Source organism: Saccoglossus kowalevskii, chromosome 6 (assembly GCF_978046115.1).
Source record: "Saccoglossus kowalevskii chromosome 6, keSacKowa6.1, whole genome shotgun sequence".
NCBI classification, from domain to species: domain Eukaryota; kingdom Metazoa; phylum Hemichordata; class Enteropneusta; family Harrimaniidae; genus Saccoglossus; species Saccoglossus kowalevskii.
In genome coordinates, this window is record NC_140646.1 from 33,052,553 (window position 1) to 33,077,937 (window position 25,385).

The 25,385-nt window shown below is 35.9% G+C and overlaps 1 protein-coding gene across 2 annotated transcripts in view; it reads right to left on the bottom strand.

Moving 5' to 3' along the window:
- Positions 1–9,990: 9,990 nt before the first annotated feature.
- Positions 9,991–25,385, bottom strand: part of LOC102804835 (uncharacterized) — a 74,187-nt gene continuing 58,792 nt past the window's right edge. The window contains exons 34-35 of one of the 2 annotated variants that reach the window (XM_085500402.1): positions 24,788–25,116; positions 9,991–10,014 (exon numbers count right to left, since the gene is read on the bottom strand). In XM_085500402.1, coding sequence (XP_085356528.1) covers positions 10,006–10,014; positions 24,788–25,116 — 338 coding nt within the window. In that variant the 3' untranslated portion in view covers positions 9,991–10,005. Of the gene's footprint in view, positions 10,015–19,530; positions 25,117–25,385 lie in introns of those variants that run through there. The other variant, XM_085500401.1, reaches the window with a different exon arrangement.

The following is a 25,385-nucleotide window of genomic DNA, read 5'->3' on the forward strand; positions in this document are numbered from 1 at the left end:
TCATTACATCATTCATTTCTCTGACGTGATCACGGATTTGAATCCCATGTTTAGTGTAAGTTGTGATGTATTTCCTCAAATTGAATGAGTTGACCGAATGAATATATTTGTTGTATCATATAGTCTCACAAGCAAATATCCATAAAACAATTCGTTTCTACATTTAAACATTTAGTTGTTCGGTAGTTCAGAGAAGTCAGTCAATCAATGCTTTACAACTTGGCTAATGCCTCGGAGACCAAATCAAATCTTGTCTGGAATACGGGCATCGATTAATCAACTGAGAACCGTCTGAATCTATAGAATTAATTAGAGTAAGTTAATACTTTTTTAGCACACAGTCACAGTTGAGGGACCGTGGTCAGCGGTAAGGGAAAGCATGTCGTAGATCTCCATTAGTCCTGTATTAATGTTTATTCGTAGTTTATTGAATTCAGTAGTGACCACTTGTTTTGTATGTGGGCAATACTCATGTAAAGTTTAACTGTTGATCTATTTAGCTAAAGCCAAGTATTGTTTTTTTTTACTCCTGTGTGTGAAGCAGTGTGGTTAGTGTGTCTGTATGTATGTATGTTCTCTACTCCAGACGTACGTACATCGAGCTCCTGAAAAACCGCTAAAAACACAGTTTTTTACAAAGTCAGTAAGTCTATATTTTTGTACATAGCTATTCGTAAATATCCTGTGGTTTATTTGGTTGTTGTTTTTGGCGTTTTAGGCATACATCTGCCTCTTACTTTGCTTTTCTCTTTTTGGTGCTGGTGTCGTGGTCTGCCACGTCAACAAGCAAGATGGCTGCCGGCAGGGTAAAACCGCTTTTGAGTTTGACTCGAAATCATGGTGTCAAATGCGAGTCGGTGAGCGAGGTTTCAATTAAAACCTACGTTGATTCCATTTCCAAAATAGTAGGGGCAGAAAAAAATTTTTGCTGCCTGGAGAGCTAATGGTAATGTTATTGTTTTTTTGGATTCTGTTCAAACAGTGGAACAGGTGTGTGCGTCTGGGATTACATACATTGGTGACACTTTTGTTTATGTAGAGCCACTGATGAAACCAGCGACCAAGGTTGAACTTTCTGGAGTACCGCCATTTATTCCTAATACTTTACTTGAAGAGCAGTTGAAAAAATATGGTAAAATTGTAAGCTATACGATTGATACCACTGGGTTTGAAGAAACCTGAGCTTCGTCACATTTTGTCTTTTCCAAGACAAGTTTACGTTATCACTGATCAAAGCAAGCTTGAAGGTATGTTTCTTGTTGTTCATAAAGAACGGACCTATAGAATTTACCTTTCTACTGATGAGCCGATATGCCATGAATTCCTTCGTAAAAACATATTCAGCGGAATTGTCCAAACAATATTGACCGCACCACTTTGCAAGAAAATCCACCATCTGTAAATCAAAATACTATCTCTGTAACACAAAACCGTTCTGAAACAGGAACGCATTTAATTAATGAGACTGAAACAAATAATGGTAATGAAAACCATATGGAAACACAGATCACGGAAAACGATGTACAAAATAAAATCGGTATAATAAATGAAATGACCACTACTGAAAATGGTAATATAAATTCCGATGACGTACAAAATGGAATCGGTGATTCTAATGAAATAACTACTATAAACAGTAATAAAAACAACCGTTGAAGCAGCTGAACAGGCAAAAACAAACAAAGAAACCGAAAACAATGGAAACGTGGATGTCACAGACACCTCCTTACCTGAAGACAATGGCGCTGCTATGAAAACGCAATCAGGTCAACGCACTAGTGTTGAGTGCTCAACTCCTTTATTAGAAACTCAACCCATGTCTACATGTATTACTGATGAGGAGGTGGTACGACCCCGCCCCTCAACCCCTTCTCTTCCTTTTTCTTTCGCGGGGGCTGTCTCACTTGACGTTTTTAATAAGGGTCATGCCTCTACAACTGAAGCACAGGACGATACAGACTAAGTTTGATCAGTCTCCTCTGAAATGTCTGATCTGTCAGAGTTGTTTGGTGACGAAGACAGATTATTAGAGGACGATAAGATTACGTCCTTTCTAAAAGATTCATATAGCTGAAAACGACTGGTGGAGTATGCTACAAAGTTCTGTCCTGATCTGCACCTTTTAGTGCGCTCACTCAATCATTTCCGCAAAAACAAAGATATCCCTTCGAGAGAGAAAATACGTGTACAGCGACTGACGGCCAGGCTGTGGAAACATATTAAGGATGGTGAAAATAATGAAATTGACTCACCTGAAGGACCAACGTAATAAACACGAAACGGGGTCTTTCCACTGCACGAGGTAAGAAACAACCAGTTAAACATAATTAAACGATATATCATTGTCTCACTAATAAAATACATTGTAAATATATAATGGGTAGTATCTATGTGTGCATTATCTTACTATCTTTTATGGCTAATATCAAAGCAAGTACCTGGAATATAAGAGGTTGTCGTGATGCGTACAAACGCTATCAAGTTTTTAACTTTCTTAAATTAAACCATCCAAGCAATGTCTACTTTCTACAGGAGACGCATACATTACCTTCCGATGAAGGTAGATGGCAAGATGTATGGCGAGGACCAATGTTTTTTTCCCATGACAATTCACACTCTTCTGGTGTCATAATCTTGATTAATCCAAGGTCAAAGGTCAATGTCTTCTCTGTGAATAATTTATTGGCTGGTCATTTATTGCATGTTCATGCGGAGCTGGTTAGTAATTCTGTTCACTTAATAAATATGTATGTACCAACTAGTGGGACTGAAAGGTTGAAATGTTTAACGTTGTTCTAAACTTTATTAAATGGTTTGAACACGGACACTGTCATCATGGCAGGTGATTTTAACTGTACTATGGATCCCACTATGGACAGGTGTAATAATCCAGAGCCACACCGACCTTCTTCAGAATTTCTGTGCAATGTTATAAAAACATTTAAACTGACTGATGCATGGAGGCACGCCAATACAGGTTCAAAACAATATACATGGAGCCGTAATGACACGCACTCCAGATTAGATATGTTTTTCGTGTCGAAATCAGTGGCGTCTAGAATAACCAAGCAACAATTCATTCACATTACCAGTTTTCTGATCACTGTCCTGTAACTCTCACACTATCACTCAAAAACATATCAAACCGCAACCCAGTGTGGTCCTTCAATGTTCGTCTTCTGGACGATGAAGAATAGTGTGATATACTCTAACAATACTGGTTGTCATGGCGTAAGCAAAAGTCTCGAATCCAGTCAATTCAGTTATGGTGGGATACAGGCAAACGTAACATTCAGCTACTTACAAGACAATACACTTCAAAACTTAGTTGTAATCACCGTACAGTTAAACATAACTTACTCAATGAAATTGCAGATCTGGAAAAAAAAAGCAAATAATAACCCTGTACTTGAACAGGCGTTAAATGAAAAAAAAAGAATTGTTGGAAAATATGGTCCGGTATGGAACAAAAGGGGCGGCGATCAGAGCGCGCCATCAAGTGTTAAACGAAAATGACACTCCATCGTCTTTTTACCTTGACCTTGAAAAACATAAAGGCGGCAAAAAGGTCATTTCCCAACTCCAAAGTCAAGATGGCACTGTCACTGATGATCCCCCAAAAATGTACAAAATTGCCAAACCGTTCTATACAGATCTCTTTTCACCAGACCCTGTTTCCACCCACTGTCAAAATGTTTTGTTAGAGGGGCTTCCGCAACTTTCGACTAAAAACAAAGACAAATGTGACTCACTACTAACCTGTGATGAACTTACTAAAGGTGTAAAACTCCTGGCAAATGGTAAAACCCCTGGTATCGATGGCCTGCCAGGGGAGTTTTACAAACATTTCTGGCTAGTGTTAGGGCCTGACTTGTTTTAAGTCTTTAGGACCTCACTTGAAGAAGGTGTTTCACCAACATCTTGTCGCAGAGCACAGGTCACACTACTACCCAAACTGGATATTCAAGTTTTGTTTAATTAAACTTAATTAAAACGCAATTCTACCTTGTATTGCATTGTAATTGAGTTTAATTAAACTTCAATAAAAACGCAACCTTATATAAAGAACGCGTTTTAATCGAGTTCATATCGCAACTATATTAAAAGTTAATTCAACTATTTTAAAAATTAATCCAATGTTTGTCGTTACAACGATGGTACGACGTGAAGGCATGTGAGTGTGCATGATCGGTGCGTGTGTGTATGCACGTGTGTGTCCGCCTGCCCCACGGATATCTCAAGAACCATACGTTGTTTTCAACGAAACTTAGATAGATACTCTGAACTAATGCGCAGCTTTGATTAGCTTTTGCATTAGATTTATGCATATTAACTATCTAGTTTGCATGATAATTTTTAACTGTCCCATGACTGTTACACTGATATATATAAAAAAACTACTCATTGACTCATTTACATGAAACTTTGTACATAGATGTTTTGGTTAAAAATTAACCTAATTAGTATAATTAGCACATTTTTTAGCTTTTTTAAAGCTCTTGTAGGAAATAGACTCAGAACATATATTATGATAGTGGTCTACGTCTACGTTTCCTGCTGGGCAACTGATGGTGTAACAAAATGTATAGCTTTGAATCATAGCTAGACTATTACAGTAGAAGTTACAAAAAAATTAAACGTATCTCGTGAATATTCATTGAACCAGTAAAGATAATTAATAAATCCCGATAATATCAATTTGGAATTTGGAAGACGCACTACCACCATCTTTTCAAAGCGGCCGGCTGAGGGCGTTTGGGTATCATGATGAAAACGTGTTATCATTTTTTTGAATAAGATGTGTTTATGAAAGGGACGTACACAAAAGATTCACCACCAAACAAAGGCTCATAGCCTCGTCAGGTGACAACTTCGTGGTCATTCTGGTAAAGTTCCTTGGCATATTTTATGCTGCTCACACATTTGTTCAGATTTTCTTTTTTTAATAAACTCCGCCCTCTACAGTTGTGCTAGTCAAGTGTCTCTCGTTGCATCCATGACACGTCGACACGCGCTCGTTATAATTTACCATGAACCTGTGGGTATCACTTCAAGTACATTTCCTAGATCTACCTTATTCAACCAACACCACCCTTGGATATGCAGTTAACGTGCTCGACAATATTTATGATTTTTGCTACTGTCTAGTTATAGTTCAAAACAAAGTGTTTGACCTAATTCATTGAACATGTTTATAGCAACAATGTCCTTTTTCATCAAGCATGCCCCTGGATATGTCTCGCGCTGAGTTGTTGGTTTGGTTATAAAATGACACGCCCTTTATACATTTTATAACCGACTTCTAACATGGCAATGCGCCCTCCAATAATAAAATGTTGCGTTAGATTAACCAATCATGTGTGTTCTTTTGACGATCTCCTGCCAATCAAGATAAGCTGACAAAGCCATGTTCTGGCTAACTTCTCTCAATTTATGCAGAGAATATAAATCGTGAATCCGGCGATCTGATTGGTGGAGGGCACGTAGCCATGTTAGAACTATCAATTACAGTATCATTCTTTATTTAAGGGGTCAACCATTTGAAATCGTGGGGGTGGCTGGAAGAGTGTGACCAGTGTATTTTTTCACATTGTCTTGTATGTACATTCTTATTTATCTTGAATGTATCAACCGATTTTTTTTCTCTCGGTGTGTAGTTGAATTTTTGTTTAGCCTCGCCCCTAATTATTTTAAATGACCCCTAATTCAGGTTGGATCATATGTTAAACTATGTCATTTTTGCATAACAAGTACCTTCGTGACTCGACTGTATCTGGAGTTTGTATATGCATCTCCGGTATAGGTATATGTATCTCATGTGTCCTCACCGATATATAACATGGCAATACGACCGAGTGTCGATTTATTTATACAGTCGCGCGATCTGTTTTTGCTTTATTTTTCCTGTTGTACCATGCCATTTATACACTTAAATGTAACGCTGTCATTGTCATTGTCGAGTTTAATTTGTGAAACAACGTAGAACTAAAATATAGTATTTTAGATTTCTGGTCAGAGATATGCTGTTTCCCTTGAGCGGAAACCGACGGAGCTTAACCTGCAGTGCATTAACTAGCACAAATATGTAATCATGACAACGTGGGAAGTCATATGAGACATCGCGGTTATAGGTATTATTGGTGTATTGGGGAGTCATATGAGACATCGCGGTTATAGGTATTATTGGTGTATTGGGGAGTCATAATAGAAGCAGCGGTTATAGGTATTGTCAGTGTACTTTCAATCACTAAAGTGAACTCTAGATGAACTTGGGGAATTGTGGAATTAACAGAATGTGACTCACAAAAAACGTGTGTGCACAATAAGTTTATAAATATAAGGGGCACCAGTAACAATTCATATGACGGTTGGGATTTAACCTACCGCATTCTTCCATGGCTAATCACAGACATGCGCACACCCGACAATGATGTATATACACAGTTTGGAATTCGTGTTATTGTTAGAAATTTCGTATTTGATAGACCGGTACTCCACCATAAATAACAGTACAGACATAAAAACAAATGTGTATTGATCTGTCATTCGCAACTGTGGTCGCCGTAGATTTCTGATTTTCTTAGATGTCTGATTTCCCGTTGAATTACAATCAATCACACTTTAATTCGTTCACATCACCCCAGTATTCACCCGATATGATATGCACAGATAAAAAAATGGCAGATCGATTATTTACGTGACCGCACATTTTACCATTGAAAAGACATTCAGCTTGTTACTGTTTTGCTAATAATATAGCTATATTGCTCATGATGTGACCATTGCATAATGTAGCTATGTTTGTTAGCAAAACAGTGTCTCGTGCTGCAATGTTGCCGTTCCATTCTTCGATTTTCCTTTTTTTTTACCTGTGCATATAATTTAGTTGAACTGTTTTCATGGTAACACATAAACAAATGAACAATCATTAAACCAGATCATGCTTTCACTGTCGTCAATCGTTGCAATACTTACATACAATTGCTTGCCCAACTATACAAATTGAAAGGCGGGATTCAAAGACTGTGACTTGAACTTAGAGTACAATGATCAACCAGGCAACGATTATCAACACAGCAAAACATAGATCATACGGACTTGTGTTCTTCATTTACAAGATCACGCCCCAGTCAACAATGAATTGAAAATACGGCTTTGTAGTTACGTTAAATATATTCATGAAAACATGGAATGTTCGTGCGGTTGCAAAATGTTGCAGTCTGAACACTTTGATGTATATTGAGCTCATCCTGAGTGAAAACTGCGATCCCAAAAAAAAAGTTACCAAACTCGAGTCAGATGTACAAAAGATTTTACTAGAAACTCATCTGATCATACAATTTAAACTTAAATTAAAAAAAAATAAACGAACACTTCAAACAACACCTGTATGCTAGAATTCAAGCTCTCTAAGACATAATAATAATCTGATATACTATTAAAGCACGGTGGTCGTCGCGCAGCGCGTGTTCGAATTTCATGTAAATAAACAATGTATTTTACACGCGTTGTATACGTCGCTATGAGTCCCATATAGAACAGGACGCGGCGCGACGACTGCCGCCCTTTAATATCTTACAAGAAAAAAACAAACACTTTTTTTACATCCCGTCCATCAACGACAACGGCGACACATCTACATCGAACCCACATTATGAAAAAAATGCTGGGTTGCACGACGCGATGTTACCATGGAAGTGATTCGAACTGGCGGCCATCTTGACAAAGTAAAACAATCGTGTGCTACTCATTAACAAAGAAATGACTTCACAAACCTATTTCACAGCGGTGTCACATACAAACCAACAACTAGTTATTTTAATAGTTCTAGGGTATATTAAGAAACAGTCAGATTCAAATTAAAAAGCTGCTACAAATAAATTACAGGACCACTCAGCATATATAATATATACAATATATAATATATACATAATAAAGCCAAGCCACCCCATCAGAAGTGATTGTCCATCCCTTAGAATAATAAGTACAGTATCAATAATAAAATATATCAAACAAGTGTAAATGTATTTACAAAACGATAAATAATCGCTTTCGAAAGGCGCGAACGTTTTTTTTTTATTGTAAAATTAATGAAACAGTTATTTCAACAATATCCCAGAAAAAGTATATAAAAACACACTGACATGACAGGATTAACCCTAGCCACCCCATCGGAAATGATGGTTCATCCCTTAGAATAATACACGATGTGTCATTAATTACAAATATATCAAACAACTGTAAATGTATCCACAAAACAATATATTCACACTATGTACAATCGCTTTCAAGAAAGCGCGAACGTTTTTTATTGTACAATTTCTGAAATATTTATTTCAAAAGTATCCAAGAATAACCTCGTGGTACACCGAAGAAAAATGTTTAATTGGCTGGAGAAACCTTTCGGTAACGTCCGGTGTCGTTTTTTTTCTCGTTACTTTGTATCCAATAAATTGTCAATAATGACGATTTAATCAATTAGATTTAATCGTATATATTGAGTACTAGTATTCGCCTACTTGACCAAACAGGAGGAATGTAGTTGACATACACCGGGTTGTAAGACCGGATCGTACCTGTCTTTTCTCAGATGCATGCAATATGTACATAGACTTGCAGGGTGGCGTAGGGGTGGATGTTACTCGTGCGATTAGCTATATACAAATATTCATTTTCAGGTATTTAACTTTAAAGGCCACACTGATCGCTACGCAACACTGTAACAATGATATAAATATGTTTGGACAATGGTGTTCGAGCATCAGTTCAAATTTATAAAAAAGAGATTATGGATAATTCATATAAAAAAAACTCGGGCATCTTGATGACTGTATACAAATGTAATATTAAGCTTATAATTCGAGCTCTGATTGGGTTTCCTTCTCGTCTATTTTCACGCCGTTGGATTCTGACGCAACAGCTGCGAGTGTCTGCACGAGGTTTTGCTTCTTTTTACGTCTTTCTTTTTGGAACTTAACTACTTCCATGACTGCGAGCGCAATTCCCGTTATACCAAACAAGAAACTTTTAATAATAAACAGAAAATAGACGGCGCTAAGTTGTTTGAGAGGAAGGTAGATGTCCTTCAGTATAAGAACCCGGATAACAAACAGTGGGATGTCGTCAATGAATGCCAAGATGAGCGTCATCACAATGCGGAGGTTGTCCCCCTTTCTTTCGCAATGTTTCTCAACTGTCGAGTACACGGTCGGGTAGAAAAAAAATGTGCACATGACAAAAAACTGGAAGGTGATGATTGTTGATACGAAAGCTACTGCATAGGGCAATGTCGGATGCGGTAACACTTCCTTGTTCAGCTCATCCAGGAAAGCGACCAAATCGACAGCTTCGGCTAACCAGAAGGCTGTGCATTGCAGAACGTTTCTAAAACTGATACCTCCTCGTGGTAGGAAAGTACGTACGATGACAATCAACATTACGCAGGATTGGACAAACATCAGATCCTGGGTAAAAAAAGATATCACTGTCAGAAAACAATATTTTTTGTACGTGTTTTTCAGAGGCCAATTGATGAATCGCGCCCTCTAGCGACAAAACGCTAATGGCTAAAAGAGAAGAGAATTCTTTTTGGTGCGTAGTCGCCTGTTACTGAAAAGTACTGTTTTTGGAGATATTCTACGTTCCAAATGACGAACGGCTACGCAAACAAACAGAGTAGTTAATTTTCCACACATGTCCACATCATTTTCACATCACAGCAAGATTTCTTCGCTACTCGTATGAAAAGTTAATTGCGGACACACTGTCGAATTTGCAGGCTGTGAATGTCAGCATAAGTATTACGATACTAGTAAATTACATGTGATTACCAGAACATAGCCGTCCGCTGCCACCGGCCAATCTGCCATATCGTATAGTTGCAGTCGGTCGTAATATGTGGCGTCTTCCAAAGAAATATTGGCGCCGCTATGCACAATCTCGATACGGCTGAAGCTGACATACGGCACCCATACTAATACTTGAAGGACCATCAGAAATAAAGGGTCACACCATCTGAAATTAGTCATACATCAATTATGTTAATTGCACTTAAAGGGCGGTGGTCGTCGCGACATTTGTGTTGATAAACATTGATTTTCCTTCAATCCAATGCGCTTTTCTTATGAAATCGCAAATACGTTTTTTTTTTATTTTGACACCACTTGCACTAATTACCGCCGGCGACTCTTTCGATACCCTCAAATCACCATACAAATCATCTAATTAAAGCTTGGCAACCTCTCAATTTGTACTGCGCAACAGTAAAAATCGCCATCTTTGTCTATATGAGACCCATATATCACGCATGCGTGGCGCGACGACCACCGCGGACACGACAGGTGACTGAATCCTAAGTATGCAAATTATGGAAGTTGAACACGACAGGAGATTGGGTGTCCCACGGCCACTAGAGGGCAGAGAGTGTCCATTATTAAGTTTGAAAATAATAAGTACCATTTGGCTCTTATGTGTTCATTCTACTCTGATCTAAGAAACATATGCCAGTTTACAGTAGAACAATTTGCCAAGAGACATAGGTATAATCTGAATCAATTCTCAAAGCATATTTTCCAGTCAACGAAAGTAACTCAGTGCCTCATATTGACTTCATAGATTTATCCTGCCCTTTTGTATTACTAGTATATTGCTTGGTGCGTTCTAAAACGATATCAATTTATTTGTACTATTACTATTTACTATTGTCGGCTGTTATATATTTAATATATATACCAATATAGTAAACATGACCATGGCAACTGTGACATACGGCTGAGGGTTCGTCATTCAGACCATGTTTATACCTCCATGTTCCGACATTGTTGATCCAATTATTACGTGGCTTCCACTACAATTCTGTGGACTCTGTAATAACGATACTGTGCTGACACAGGTCCTTTCAGTGTGTCGTAAATAAAAAGTAAACTCTATACACTGGTTGCGTTGCTGATTACTGTTTGCAACCAAAGACGAACAAATCGACAAATACGTCTTATTTCTTTATTTCAACGCTCGAATATCCTTTGTCTTCGCAAGCTGTACCGGGACAAAATTATCTACAATGATGCCAGTGTCCTGCATGTCGTCAACCGATGGAAATAATAAACCATTACCACTTTCATCGAGAAATTTTAAACTCTCCCAACCCTGACAGTGAAAGCAATGTGGATTGACTTTAATCACGATTACTAAAAAAGATAGTAACCGTGCTTTAATGAATGGTTGAATTATAGCGATAGAGATGCGATGCGAAAAGGCCCTTTGTTTCGTTAGCTATTATTATTAGTTTAACTCAGCCTGGTAGTCTCACATGCGTACATACACAAGGTTGACGAAATCCTTCCTAGGTCATAGGTCACACCCATAGAGTTGATTTTTATATGTCATCCATTGGCTAAAGGCCATAACTTGATCTGCCGATCGCGGGTAACAACAGGTGCAACAGTTTAGATTGTGATTGGCACACGGAGATGGAAATAATATTGAAAACGTACTTCACCAAATTGAAAAGTGAATATAGAAAGAACTCGACGAAAAACGCAGACTTTGATATACAAAGTTTGGTTTGGTTTGGTAAACGAACAACGTGTTCGCGAGATTTGGAAGGAGATAGCAGCATATAAGCGGCTCTCTGATTGGTCTGTCTGTTAGGTACTAGAGCTGGATAGCACGGATACATAGACATGAATGAAAAACACTAATTCGTTGACAAGATAGTGGTTTTCGATGAAAATTATCCAGGCCGTGGCCACCACAGTGCCCAGACACACAAGAGCATTTGCCAAAAACATCAAGTTGATCATGTCTCGATCTCCGAGAAAACCGCAACAGCCAATTGCAATGCCACGGCTACACGTCTCAATCAACTGTGTTGATCTGCGAATGGTCAATGTGTGGAATTGTAATTCCTCAGCTTGAACTTCGGCGTCATATGTCTTTTTGTTTTGCTAGTGAATTCAGACTCGTGTATAAATGGGTCGTGTATAATGCATTGACAAACATACGCCAATAACAGATAGAGGTGTATAGAGCAAATAAACAAACGCATTTAATTTTCTGTTTATTTTTGACTCTAATTTGTTCACATTGCATTCTATAATCAAATACCAAAAAACATTAAATATTCGTGTGAACATTCCACGCAACTCATGGACGGTAGACTTGACAGTATTTGTAACGACGCAATCCTTATTTTGGCAGGCATTATGTATAGTTCATTGAATTTCGTGACTATGGTTACTGAGTCACGTTATAAGTTGGACGTCATACTTTGAATTTAACCCTACTATTACGCATGTGCAAAAATGCATTTTTTTTGTTTAGAAGTACGTGGGTTAGCAAAATACAATGGCCGCTGCTATTGATTTATTTCATACGCCATATTTGTCAATATCCGTCAACGTTTATCGTTTTATCGAAAAACAAATCACAAGGTCGTGTAATAACCTGATACACTGACACGAAGATTTGAAAGTCATGGCAATTATGACGAATAGTCATTGGTTGTTGCACTCAAATTATTATTTCAGCTGTATGGTGGTGTTGCCAGCCAAGTGCAAATTGTGAATGATATGCGCGGTTGAGAGATTTACGCGTTCGTTTTTTTGAGATGATATAAATATGTAACCCGATAACAACATGTTTATCGTATTTTCATTATTATAATTGATGTTTGCTCTTTCGATGAATATGAATATTCCAAGTTGTAAAACAACATTAAAAACCGTGTTTAACATATACATGTATTAACGGGAGAAGCATTCTTAGATATACAAACTCAGAATCAATAAAACAAACGACATACTTACGAGAAAAACCCGTAGTAGGCATTGCTTTGGTGACAGCAACTACGGGAACATGATGAAATTAACGACGGAGCCAAAATCGCCAACAACAAGATGACAACCACTATACCGAGTAATCCAGTAGGAATCAGGCAAATGAAAAACACTAATTCGTCGACGAGATAGTGGTGTTCAATAAAAATCCTCCAGGCTGTAACCACCGCAGCACCCAGACATACCAGTGCATTTATCAATGTTCCAAAAACATCAATTCGATCGATGTCTCGATCTCCGAGAAAACCGCAACAACCAATGCCACAGCCACACATCTCGATCCACTGTGTTAGTTTGCGAATGATCAGAAGTTAAACTTATTCTACTGCTTGAACTTCAGTTGAACTGGTAAATCAAACCTTTGTGTTATGGTTGCTGTTTTGCTAGTGAATTCAGTGAATAATGAATAATGCACGACAAAGGATACGCCAATAGCGGTTAGGGGTGTATATAGGGACTCGTGATTGGAGAAAAACAGTTCTGTATTTATTTTTAAATCTAATTTGCATATTCAAATGTAACCCACAGAATCTTATAAATTCATATGTATATTTTGCGCAATATACGGAATACCCATCAAATATTTATTTCGATGTAATACTTGTAACCTTGTTTTGACAGGCATTGTGTGCAGCTCATCAGATTTCGTGACCATGACTACTGTGTCACGTTGTAAGGTGGACGTCATACCTCTGAAATCACAACTGCTATTTGCGCATGCGTAAAGAAACATTCTTTTGGTTTTGTATAGGTGTACATGGGTTAACGAGAATACACTTTCCTATAATCATTCCTGTGCTATATATGTAAATTTTCGTCTACCTTCACAGTTTTTACCTAGAAAATAAATCAGAATATCATATGAGGGAATCACAAACACGTATAAGGGGTCAGGAATTTAAGTTCATTTGACGTTGTATGTTTTTTCATAACCCCTAAAAATAAATAAAATACCCGTCCATGTAGTTTTTTTTTTGTAATACCCTTCTCAAGAAATACAGCAGTGTACTAGTATGCAGAAAAATAAGCAGAATGAGATAATTAAATGGACTGCATTATAAACTAAGAAAAATAATCATACCATTAATTCTATAAACTGAATGAAATAAAGTTTCGTTGCCCCAATAAACAAAGTAAAATAAAATGTGTTGCCTTAATAATGAAATTAAGTGATAATAATTAGTCAGAGGAAATATATTAAAAACAAACAAACATACCCTCAAATTGCACTTGGATGAGTTTATACTCAGTATAGACTGATAACTTATGTAAGCTGAAGCTGTATGAATACATAATTTGAGTTATTGCAGCAATGATATCGAAAAGGTATAATTAGTCTGATAGACTTTAACATGGTAGCAATGATTTCATGTTTTATGAATTTTTTCAAAATATATTTTCTCTTAATATTTTATGTGATTTCTATTTTAAGTGTGTATTTTGATTCATTTTTATTTCATTGTCACTATTTTGTAGTTATTCGTTACCCACACAATTACACTAGAGTTTTTTTTTTAAGATTTTTTATTGTAATGTAATTTTTTTAATCATATAGTTCTTAGATATGTTTTAGTGAACTTATCAGCGACAACCAAATATAAGTCAGGTGATATAACTGCAAACTGTGAACTAGTTTTTGTCGCTGAACTATGCTATTACAAGTATCTTTTTATTCACTGTAAATTCCAAGATGGCAACCACGTCTGTGTCCATAGCAACCGCAATTCAGCAATTGCGAGCATTGATTTAGTTAGTTTGTCATGCAGACAGTAAGTGCATGTGTATGCACATCAATTATATTATCATATCTACTCCGTCTATTGCTAATCTGGTTAGCAGCATCAACAACAACAACAACAACAACAACAACAACAACAACAACAACAACGTTACAACTGTGCGTGTGGAAAGTGTTAAATCTAATAAATCGGATATAATGACGAGTAAATTGAATATATCAGTTCTTAATAAAAGATAATACTGTGAAATACTTTATTTTCGCTTTTTTCGCTGAAGGAATGATTCAGTGAAAATAAAATCCAGCGAATATACCCATTTTTCCTATATTTTACATTCAACTTTTCACACAAAACGCCCAAAAAGTCTTTTCAGTTAAAATTAATTCCAGCTAAACTAAAATATTTTACAGTAGTTCCTTATAAACTTATCATCCATAAGTCTAATCCAACCCAGTGCCCTCCCCCACTTTAATTGTATATGCCCTAACTTCAAGACACGCACATGCTTATCTGTGCGCATGTAGGAGCGTATACATTGGGGGACGGAGTGTTAGGATTAGAGTTCAGGTTAGAGGCGAGGGAGTCTTAAGGAACTCATTCCTTAAAACATTTTACAGGCAATACGACGTGGATTTAAATCGTTATTATTGGTTATTTGAATCTAAATAATAAACTCTCTTGGAATGCATGGTTTAGTTATAGTAGGAACACATCTAACAATTGAGCAATATTGAACAACATACGCCACGTGTTTCTTTGTAACATATCGACGAGTTAGACTTAGTTGGATATAAGTATATACTTTTCACACCCTACTTGAATAACCGTGTCTTGACGATCTCGTCGAATTATAAAAATGGTGACGGAAGGTTGAGACAGTATTTAGTTTAGGTTGAGAACATTATTTATTTAATCGCAGTTACAAAAAAACAAAAAAAAAACACCCGAGAACAAAATCTCGAAATTGAATGAAAAAAGTAATCCAAATTTATCTTTCCTTACTTTTTTTATTTAAAACGGGGGGGGGGGGGGTCGTCACTTGCGCATGCGTCACAGGAAGCGCTGTCCCATGACAGGTCGGTGCAACTAATTGGTGGTAAATTTGATCTAATAACAAAACTATATCGGTCTATTTCTATTCGGTGTAGAAGACGCCGACCTGCAGCGTCAATAGTGTCATTGTTGTTGGGTTTTTAGCGTGTATTCTATGTTTTGTGACAGAGTACTTAGTAGTGGCGCTATCCAGATGTCAATCCGTAGTGAATGAATCCCGGGTAGCGCGTTTGGCCTCCGCAGTGCACAAGTACAGAAGTGTCTCAAACAAATGCGTTATTGTACTGTAATAAAGAACATTTTGATAGGTCTGGCGAGTCTTGTCAAATTAAACAGTGATGCGTGATATAATTATTATCCCATGCGCTATTCTAGAATAGAAAACAGAAATGTCATAGTTACCAAGATTGCGTCAGTGTCGGTAATTATTGAATAGTTTTCCAATTCTAAAGTGACACCTGGCAACACTGACAACAAATTGAAAACAAAATGTTGTCGTTTTTTGCCCCCCCCCCCCAGTTACTGTAATCATCGTGTTGAGGGGCGGTGCTGTAATGATTGACAGGGGCGCATCACAGTAATCACAGTATTGACTCGATGTCGTACTACAAATTGTCTGGATCAGCTAGTGCAGTTATATATGCACAGAGGGAACTCGATGTGGGATGTATCATAAATTGTATGGAGGACACCTGCACACTCCGTGGATATATAAAAAAGTTAGTATTTTTTCCGAATGAGTAATACCGAGAAAAAGTGGGCATCTAAGGGTTGGGTAGAGGGGTCCATGGATTCCCGTAATCCAATCTTTAACTACAAATCATAGAGCTATAACAGCAAATAACAACAGTAATGGCAATTTAAACAAATTACAAAACCGACTATCTGAAAATGTTATGTAAATTGTAATTAAAGGTATACCGCAGTCAGAACTCACAAGTTTTTTTTGGTACCTTAGTCGGTTATATCGTATGCACATGTTATTCAACAAGTGCAATAGGATGTCACATAACTCATTAAATGATGACAACAATTCTGTTTGTCGGTTTATTAGTATTTATCCCTGTATTTACTAGCTTGTGTATATAACAGGCTTTGACCAGCTAGTCGTGTTTCCGTGTAGTCTGTGTTCAACGCTGAGGGCGGTTAACAACACAAAGCGCAGGGCGCCATGAGCGCTGGACAGAACAGAGGAACACCATTGTACATACACGCGCAGTTACGACCGCGGAGGCGACTGGGAGTTCATATAGCTGATTACACACATTTAAGCTAAACCGACTAGTCACCAGTAACACGTTTTCTAATATATTACCATGTATACTGGAATTACAATACCTTTTATATGTCAAATTAATTTATATTTAATCGATCTTAGATGTTGAATGCAACTTCCTGGAACTATACCATAGATGCCATAATTTTAACTATAAGAGTCGAGAATTAATAAAAAATAACAAAAAATACAGCTACTCCCAATTATCAAGACCAAGCTGTATTAAAGTTGTGGATATATTTTCAAAGAATAGGGTATTAAAAGCCACATGCGTGAGGAGATTAAGTATATACCTTTGACTCATCTTAATAATCTTGATAGAATGACACTGATACTCAGAGATCTTTATCAACTTATTTTTAAAAAAATTTAAATTGATATTTACTTTACCTCTATCATACACCGTCTCACCACAACCGCTTGGCTTCATTGCCTTTATTGCAACATATTTACTGAGAAAGAGGGGGGATTGAATTTATTTAAAGACAAAACCTTATTTTTCGAACTGAATACATCAAATGTTATCTATATTCAAGACATTATCACTGATAACAACATAAGGTTAAGTAAGAATTTAAATCGTTGTTTAACAAGTCTAATTTTATCTTTAAGTATTTTATACTTCTGCATGCTTCGAAACCATGGTTACCACTGTGACAGCAACACGCAACCACCTGTTGCGAATATTGATAACATCGTGCTTTCAAATATTATCTCAGAGCCAATCTAAACGAATCGCGAAAAATACGGAATTGAGAAACTGTATGTCTGGTGCATAGGGCCAAATAAATATAACATACTAACTGGTATGTAGTACTTACGATAGAAAATTGTTAAAGGGCGGCAGTCGTCGCGCCGCGTCCTGTTCGATATGGGACTCATAGCGACGTATACAACGCGTGTAAAATACATTGTTTATTTACATGAAATTCCAACATTCGCTGCGCGACGACCACCGCGCTTTAAGCGTTGTTTTCACATTGGTTCATTGTATCTTACCAACTGGTCGTAACTTATTTACTTATAAGTTATATTAATTATAAACACTTATATTTAATTATAAACACAACAATAAGTAAGAAGTCACAGGCTGATATTATACATGGTTTCTGAAGGGTAGTCAGATATTCTTTCAAATTGAATGTAAAACTTCAATTATTGATCAAATTATATTACAATGTATTTACCAAATACATGCTACACTGGAACGAATTTTGAATTCTGTATATTCGAACTGAAAACAATTATTAGCTATGTACTAAATCAACAAATAAATGAACAACTTCGTTAAGGTAGTGGATTTGATGACGGCTTTTTTTAGCATATTTGTTTTGAAAGCCTGAGTATAGAGGGACAAGTTCGCATTTGTCATAATAATTACCACGTGACAACAAAAATGGTGAAAAAAATGCTTTATCCAGAGCAACATATTTATCTTTGACTGTTGCGCAGATCAACGAGTGCGAACTTCCAAGCTTTAATTAAGTAATTTTCATGTTATTGGAAGGTATCGAAGAAGTCACCGGTGATAATCAGTGCAAGTCTCGCCCAGGTCAAACCCCATACTTGTGATGCCGGTTGTCCAAAGGAACCGGAACCGGAACGTGAAATTAAAAATATTTGGAAGCAACAAGGACTTCACAGGACTTAAGTGTAACACAACAACCCAAGACGTGAAGTGCGCCCTCAAGCGGAAACATCGTAAACATGCGCTTTTTGCCTATTATTTCATCCACATTGTTAGAATGAGTGTACACACAACTACAAATTGCGATTATAATAAAATAATTAATATTAATAATATAAAAACTAAGGCCATTAATGCTATATCACTTATATTTAACAACCCATACGCCCAAATATTTTTAATTTCACGTTCGGTTCCGGGTTTTTTAGACAACCTCTTCTGCCTGAAGCTATTAAAGGAGAGAAAAATATCTATGTATTTCTTGACTAGTCAACAAGGGACACTGGCCATCACAGCATAAACAGTGCATGTTGAAGCCATCTGAGAACTGCCAATAAAGATCAAGATGAGGTGCCACATAATTGCCTCCCCCAATTAAGCCTAAACAGATAAACACATAATTCTGGCTAAACAACATCTTGACCATGCCACTCTGTGCCATCAAACTGCTCCATGCGAGATGGCGATGTTTATTGTGCTGTATGTCCCCCTGATGTGCTCGCATTCAAATAAAAATTTAAGCTGCACGCACAAAGTGACAATTAATCTTTTTATAACGACGAGGAGCGGGAGATGCAAAAGTGTCTGAAATGGAAGATTTAGAAACATTTGCTGACTGACCCAGTGGGAGACAAAAATCACTGGCAACCACATGGGATCTTTTTCTGTCTTCTCACTAATAGACTTAGATGCATCAGCTATTTTGGAAAGACCACCAAGAGGATCCTTCAAATGAAACCCCAATTTGATAAATCTATTAATAAACTATGGTAGAAATATGAAGGAACACCATAAATTATCTGTGTACTAAATTGCATTATTTTTGTGAGAAACTTTTGTGAATATATTCTGCTAGTAATGAATGGATACTTGGATGTATATTTCAAGGAAAGCTGAAATTAAACATCAAGCTCCAAATAAAGAGGAAGAACACAAAAATACTGTAAGTAGCATATTGTCTTTTATTCTGTGATTCATAGACAGCGTGCAAATTGTACAAAAACAGTATTCCTGATTATGAAATTTATTACAAATTGTGACCAATATGACCTTTGAAGATAATCAAGTTATCAGTTATGATTTAGCATATATATTACTACACACCATATACAGACTAACCGCATCATATATCCATGGTATATTCAATTACAGTATATAAAAAAACACATAACTACTGACATATTAAGAACATTAAACTTAGAACTTTATATTTGAAATCATTTTCATATGTATAATACATTATCTGTCATATTATTTATTCAGACCCCTCTTTTCCCCCCGTCCTGACAATATCTCTGTAATACTAAACAGGTGATCCAGGGCATTATGAAACAAAATGCATAAAAAGATGGACGTGGCTAAAAACGTAAAAACTTTACACATCTTCTTGATATTTTGCTGAGTGAAAGTACTTGAACTTGTTTCCATAAAAAAATAATGAATTTGTAATTTATTAATAATAGGAAACAAGCACAGAGAATAAAGAAGAGCTAATAATATTTATCCAACCTCCTGGAAATGAATTAAATTACATTCTGTGCAAATTATATAGAACTCTGCAGTGAAAAATACCATGAAAATGTCTTAACTTATATATTCTATACTACGACAACAAAATACAGTACTATATATATAGTACTATGCTTAGAAAATATCTATAAATATTTCTTCTATTGAAATCATGTTTGTAACAGCAGTGCAGGAACAACAGTCTTGATTGCTAGAGGGTACGTAGCCCCCACAAATCGAAAGAAATTTAGCAGTATTTGTTAGTATTTTTACGAGTATGCACTGGGCAATGACTTATCGATTAAAAAAATAAACATGTTTTTCATGAAGTACCTAAACTACCGGTAGTATTTTTGTATGCATTTTTATTTTATGGCACAGGATGGCCTTTTTCTAAACAGATTTGTGCTACCTGAATATCGCATTTGTGTCGTCTATGTATGATAGTAGTTTTTATTACAGCACTATAAAGAAATTATCCCATAGACCTGGGTGTTCATAGATGTAGCTTGATCAGCGGCAATATTAGTATACAGGCGATTGTAAATTTGCATGATTTGACTAGGCAGTGAAAGCGCAAATGAAAAGCAAGAAATTCAAACCAAGAATGTTACCTATGGGCAACACGAAAACAATAAATGGGTGAGAAAGTAGTGATAAATGAGCAACATGCATGAAAAAATGTGAAAATAAGGATAGGTTTACATGAGAGTCACACTAAACCAAAACATGCACTTGTTTTAATGAATACTATTATGTGTTCAAAAAAAACTTTAATTTTTTTAAGTCCCGACAATCAGGAAACAATTTGTATATGAACATACAATATTGTGTCCAAAAATCAAATTGTTAGTAACAGAGGAAAAACTAATGTGATTCAGCGATCACCTGAAAGCTTATATGTAGAAGAATAAGTTGGTGTACATGTCATACCAAAGTTTGATTAAGGAATTATCTGATGTACAATTTCACTATTAGCAATAATTTGTTGCCGGAGCATGACTGTAGTTATTTGCTCACAGCTAAAAAACAAAAGCTGATAAAGACAAATTAAAAAAAAATCGTCTAGCCTAAAGTGTTATGAACAACTTGCGCAATTCACAGGTCATCACGTGTGATAAAAATATTGAAATAATTGGAATGTTTCAATAGAAAAAAAAGCACAATAGTAATTGTCTGTCTGGTAATCTTTTTAACAAACATTTGTATGGCATATGCACCACTGTATTCACCAATAACACTAGTCTTTATCTAAGCTTTCAGATGATACACTGCATGTTGTTTAGTAGCATGTTTAGTAATTTTCAGAGAATGTCTAAATCTTAAACAATTGTACTTCTGATAAAAAAAAATATAAAAGCAAGAACCACATTCATTATATACAAAATGGCTGCTAGTCAGGCATTTTGAATCTTATCTGAAAAACAAAATGATTTGCATTAAGGTCCCATAATGTCTAATGTATATACCAAGTTTGAACAAAATCCATCTGTAAACAGCCGAGAAATGGTTGATTTTTTGGATTTTTTAGCACAAAAATGGCCGCCATTTGGCCATCTTGAATCAGATCATAAAACAAAATGATGTGCATCAAGGTCCTATAATGTCTAATGTATATACCAAGTTTGAACAAAATCCATCTGTAAACAGCCGAGAAATGCTCGATTTTGATGATTTTTAGCACAAAAATGGCCGTCATTCGGCCATCTTGAATCAGATCGTGAAACAAATTGACGTGCATATGTATAATATCATGTATGATGTATGGGTGAAGTTTGATTGTGATTGGTCCAGGCATTTCTAAGATACAGGTCCGGACGCACGCACAGACGCACGTACGGAGGTCAAAACATAAGTCCCCGTTTTCGGACTGTGTCCGAACGGGGACTAAAAAATGAAAAATAAAATAAAAACAAATACTCACAATTACCCAGAGTAAGTTTAACATTATTTTAAGCACCTTTTAATGAGAGCAAAGATGTTTTTTTATTTTATATTACCCCAGTATTCATAGACATGTATTTAACACCTCTTTTCAAAGCAAACTGTGACTTGAGTAAGTAACTGTGTGTCAGCAACTTTATGAATGTTTATAATTTATTGCTGATGTAATAAACATAAAAAGCACGAATGATATATAATAGATGCACATTTGGTTTGAAACAAAGTGCAAATCTCTCCTGGCAGGCAAGTCGAGCTACACATTCAAAAAAAAGTAGAACGTAAATGGTAATTATCTTACTTAGAAACTCTGTGAAGCAGTATTATTAGAAAAGTAACTAGCTTTGGAATTGTTATCACATAAAAAACAAAACAATGAAAATACAATGACAATATATACCTTAATATCCCTAACATAATTTGTAAATAAAGAGAGCAGTAATTGTATACTGGTCTAGATTTGATGCTATAAAGCACACCCTGGTAGTATTATCGATATAGATGCATCAAGAGACTTTCCTTAGAAACAGGCTTATTTGAATTTAAAATAAAATCAATTTGTACAACGAGTAATTATTTGGTTGTAAACATAAATTTCACTCAAAGAATATTGGAAAGATTATCCTCATTTGCTAAAATAAAATACATTTTTGGCGATGCTACTTGATTGATTGATTGATTGATTGAAAACATATATATTTAGTTTGATCACTCACCCAACCATGTGCATCACGTTTACTAGTAACCTCGCTTGGATTACTTTTTCTTTCAAAATTAATTTTTATATAAATGCTTAATTATTATAAATTATTAAAATACAGCGATATTTTCATATTTGTCTGCAATAATTTCAAATGCGATGCAAGACGTATGGTGCAAAAATTTATAAAAGCACTGTGAACTGTCCCAATGTAAACACATTTGTCTGCTGTACTGGCAAAAAAAAAAAAAAAATAGTGGAGAAAACAAATGTAAAATTTAAAAAAAAAAATAATCGTAACCTAACATCATTAACAGTTTAACAGATATAGAAGGCAATTTTAGTTATTAAATAAATCAGCTAATTGTATGCTTAGAACATCAACCAGGTTGCATAATTTATACTGGCCTTCATGTGGGAGACTTAGTGTTATATTACTTTGCTATGTGATAGTAATCTCGTTAAACAATATTTCGCAATTCATTGAACGCTGTTGGTGAATCATAGTTACTGTGAATGGCAGCCTCAAAGAAATGACAACATATTCTTTTCAGCAAGAAGTTAGCAAATTCAAAAAGTCATCATTCAGACATACTATACCAAATTGAGTAAAGACTTTATTCTAAATGGGACTAATTTAACACAGCCTGTTCACAGTGGAAGAATTTACAGCAGCTCTATCCCATACTAGTTTTACATGCAAGTGTGTTGCACATCGTATAGCTACGCCAGTATTAGTCCCTCAATGGGTAACTGCAAAAAACCACCTCTTCCTAATAACTGTTTTTTTTCTTACAACCTCTTTTTATTCTCCAACTCCCCCAGAAGTAATTACACGAAGTAAATTACCGGGGGTAGTCCAAAAACGCAATTACTAATAAAAATCATTCCTGACAAATAACATAACATCCATTTGCACATAAACAATTGAAATTACTTGTGACATATTGACTGTGTGGTAATTATTTTGTCACAAAATTAAAATATATTAAGCTTTTCTACAATCACACTACCGTAGTTCCAATAGAAGCGCATACAAACCCACAATTTCATTGTAAGCAAATAACACCGAATAAACGGCAAGGTAAAGACTATGTCTAATTATAGTAAATACGTACTGCGTGCGTGACTCGAACCGGCGCTCGCGTACGGCACCTAATCGCCTAGCTTCACGCCACTACACGTCTTCCCCTCGGCCACCGGGCATCCCCAAAAAAGGATGCTTAATAACCGAGCTTATTACGTGCAGAGAACGTGAAACCCGTCCACGCGATACGCGATACAACTTCATTGGTTGTATGTATGTATCATGAAAATATCACTTATTTTGACCACAAACAAATTAATGTGATTTATGTAAGCGCATGCGCTATTAATAGAGGAAATATGGTATTGCCGCTTTTGCCCATTTTCTATATTTTCCTACAAGTTCAAGAATAAAAGTTTTACCTCCCTTTAAAATAAGATACTGTAATTACCATACTCTATTAGTAGCGAGTCTGCTTAACATAAATGACAGAGGTGTGTCCATAGTTGAAATAAGTCATATTTGAATGAAAAAGTACAAAATAAATGCAACTTCTGCATTGAAGATGTTAATAGAGTAAATATGGTATTTGAAAACACAGATCTGAAAAGAAATTACATTTTTTTTAATTAAATGATTTTGAAAAGTAATTGTTTATGTTGTGTGTAATTCCAACATTTTTATATCATACATTTATGATACTGTACATTTTTTTCTTTATAAATTATGTGTTATAATCAAGACTAGCAAAATTTGGCAACACAAAAAATCAGAATGCTTATGTTACGCTGGGTCTAGCATTCTGAAAACTGGTGAAATGATTCAAATTACTTCCATTTTTTATGCATAAAAAATAATATTTTTGTCATAATTGCAATATTTGATCATACAGCAAAATTAAATAGTAAAAAATTAATAAAAATCTACAGCAGAAACTATACTAACACCTAAACAAAAACAAAACCTTCTCCTTCCAAATCAATCTCAGGACTTTGTATTGTTTCACTCTCCAACTTTACCTTAGACGATGATGGTTTACCACGTTTAGTTGCTGCAGCTTTCCCATCATCCTTCTCTCCTTCTTGCACTTGAATTGTATCATCCTTAACAAGTTCCTTCTTTGCTCCATCCTCACCTTTCCCAGCATCCTTCACATCAGCAGACTTTTTGTTATCACTCTTGGTTTCAGACATGGATGTAGCACATTCTGATTCGCTAAGAGTTACTGACTTGACATTATCTACAACATCGGTACATGATTCTTCCGTATGCAGTGGTGGAATTACAACTTTCGTGTTCATTGCATTAGATGATGAATGACTAATAGATTTACTTCTCTGTGCATCCACTAAGTTATAAAGCAAATAAAACTGAATCAATGAATTTGCATAATTCTAGTAACGCCATATTACTTCCTCTCCATAAGAATATCATATATGACAGGAAAACCAAAGTCTAGAGGAATATGACATTGAGATACACTATGTATCTGTACTTCAACACACACAGGTTCAAAGAAAGTCTGTGACGAGGTAACTGGTTACAGGTAGCATAGTGGTTGTTGCTTCAGACTCATGATCAGTAGACCTATGTTCAAAACCTACCTTAGGCTGAACA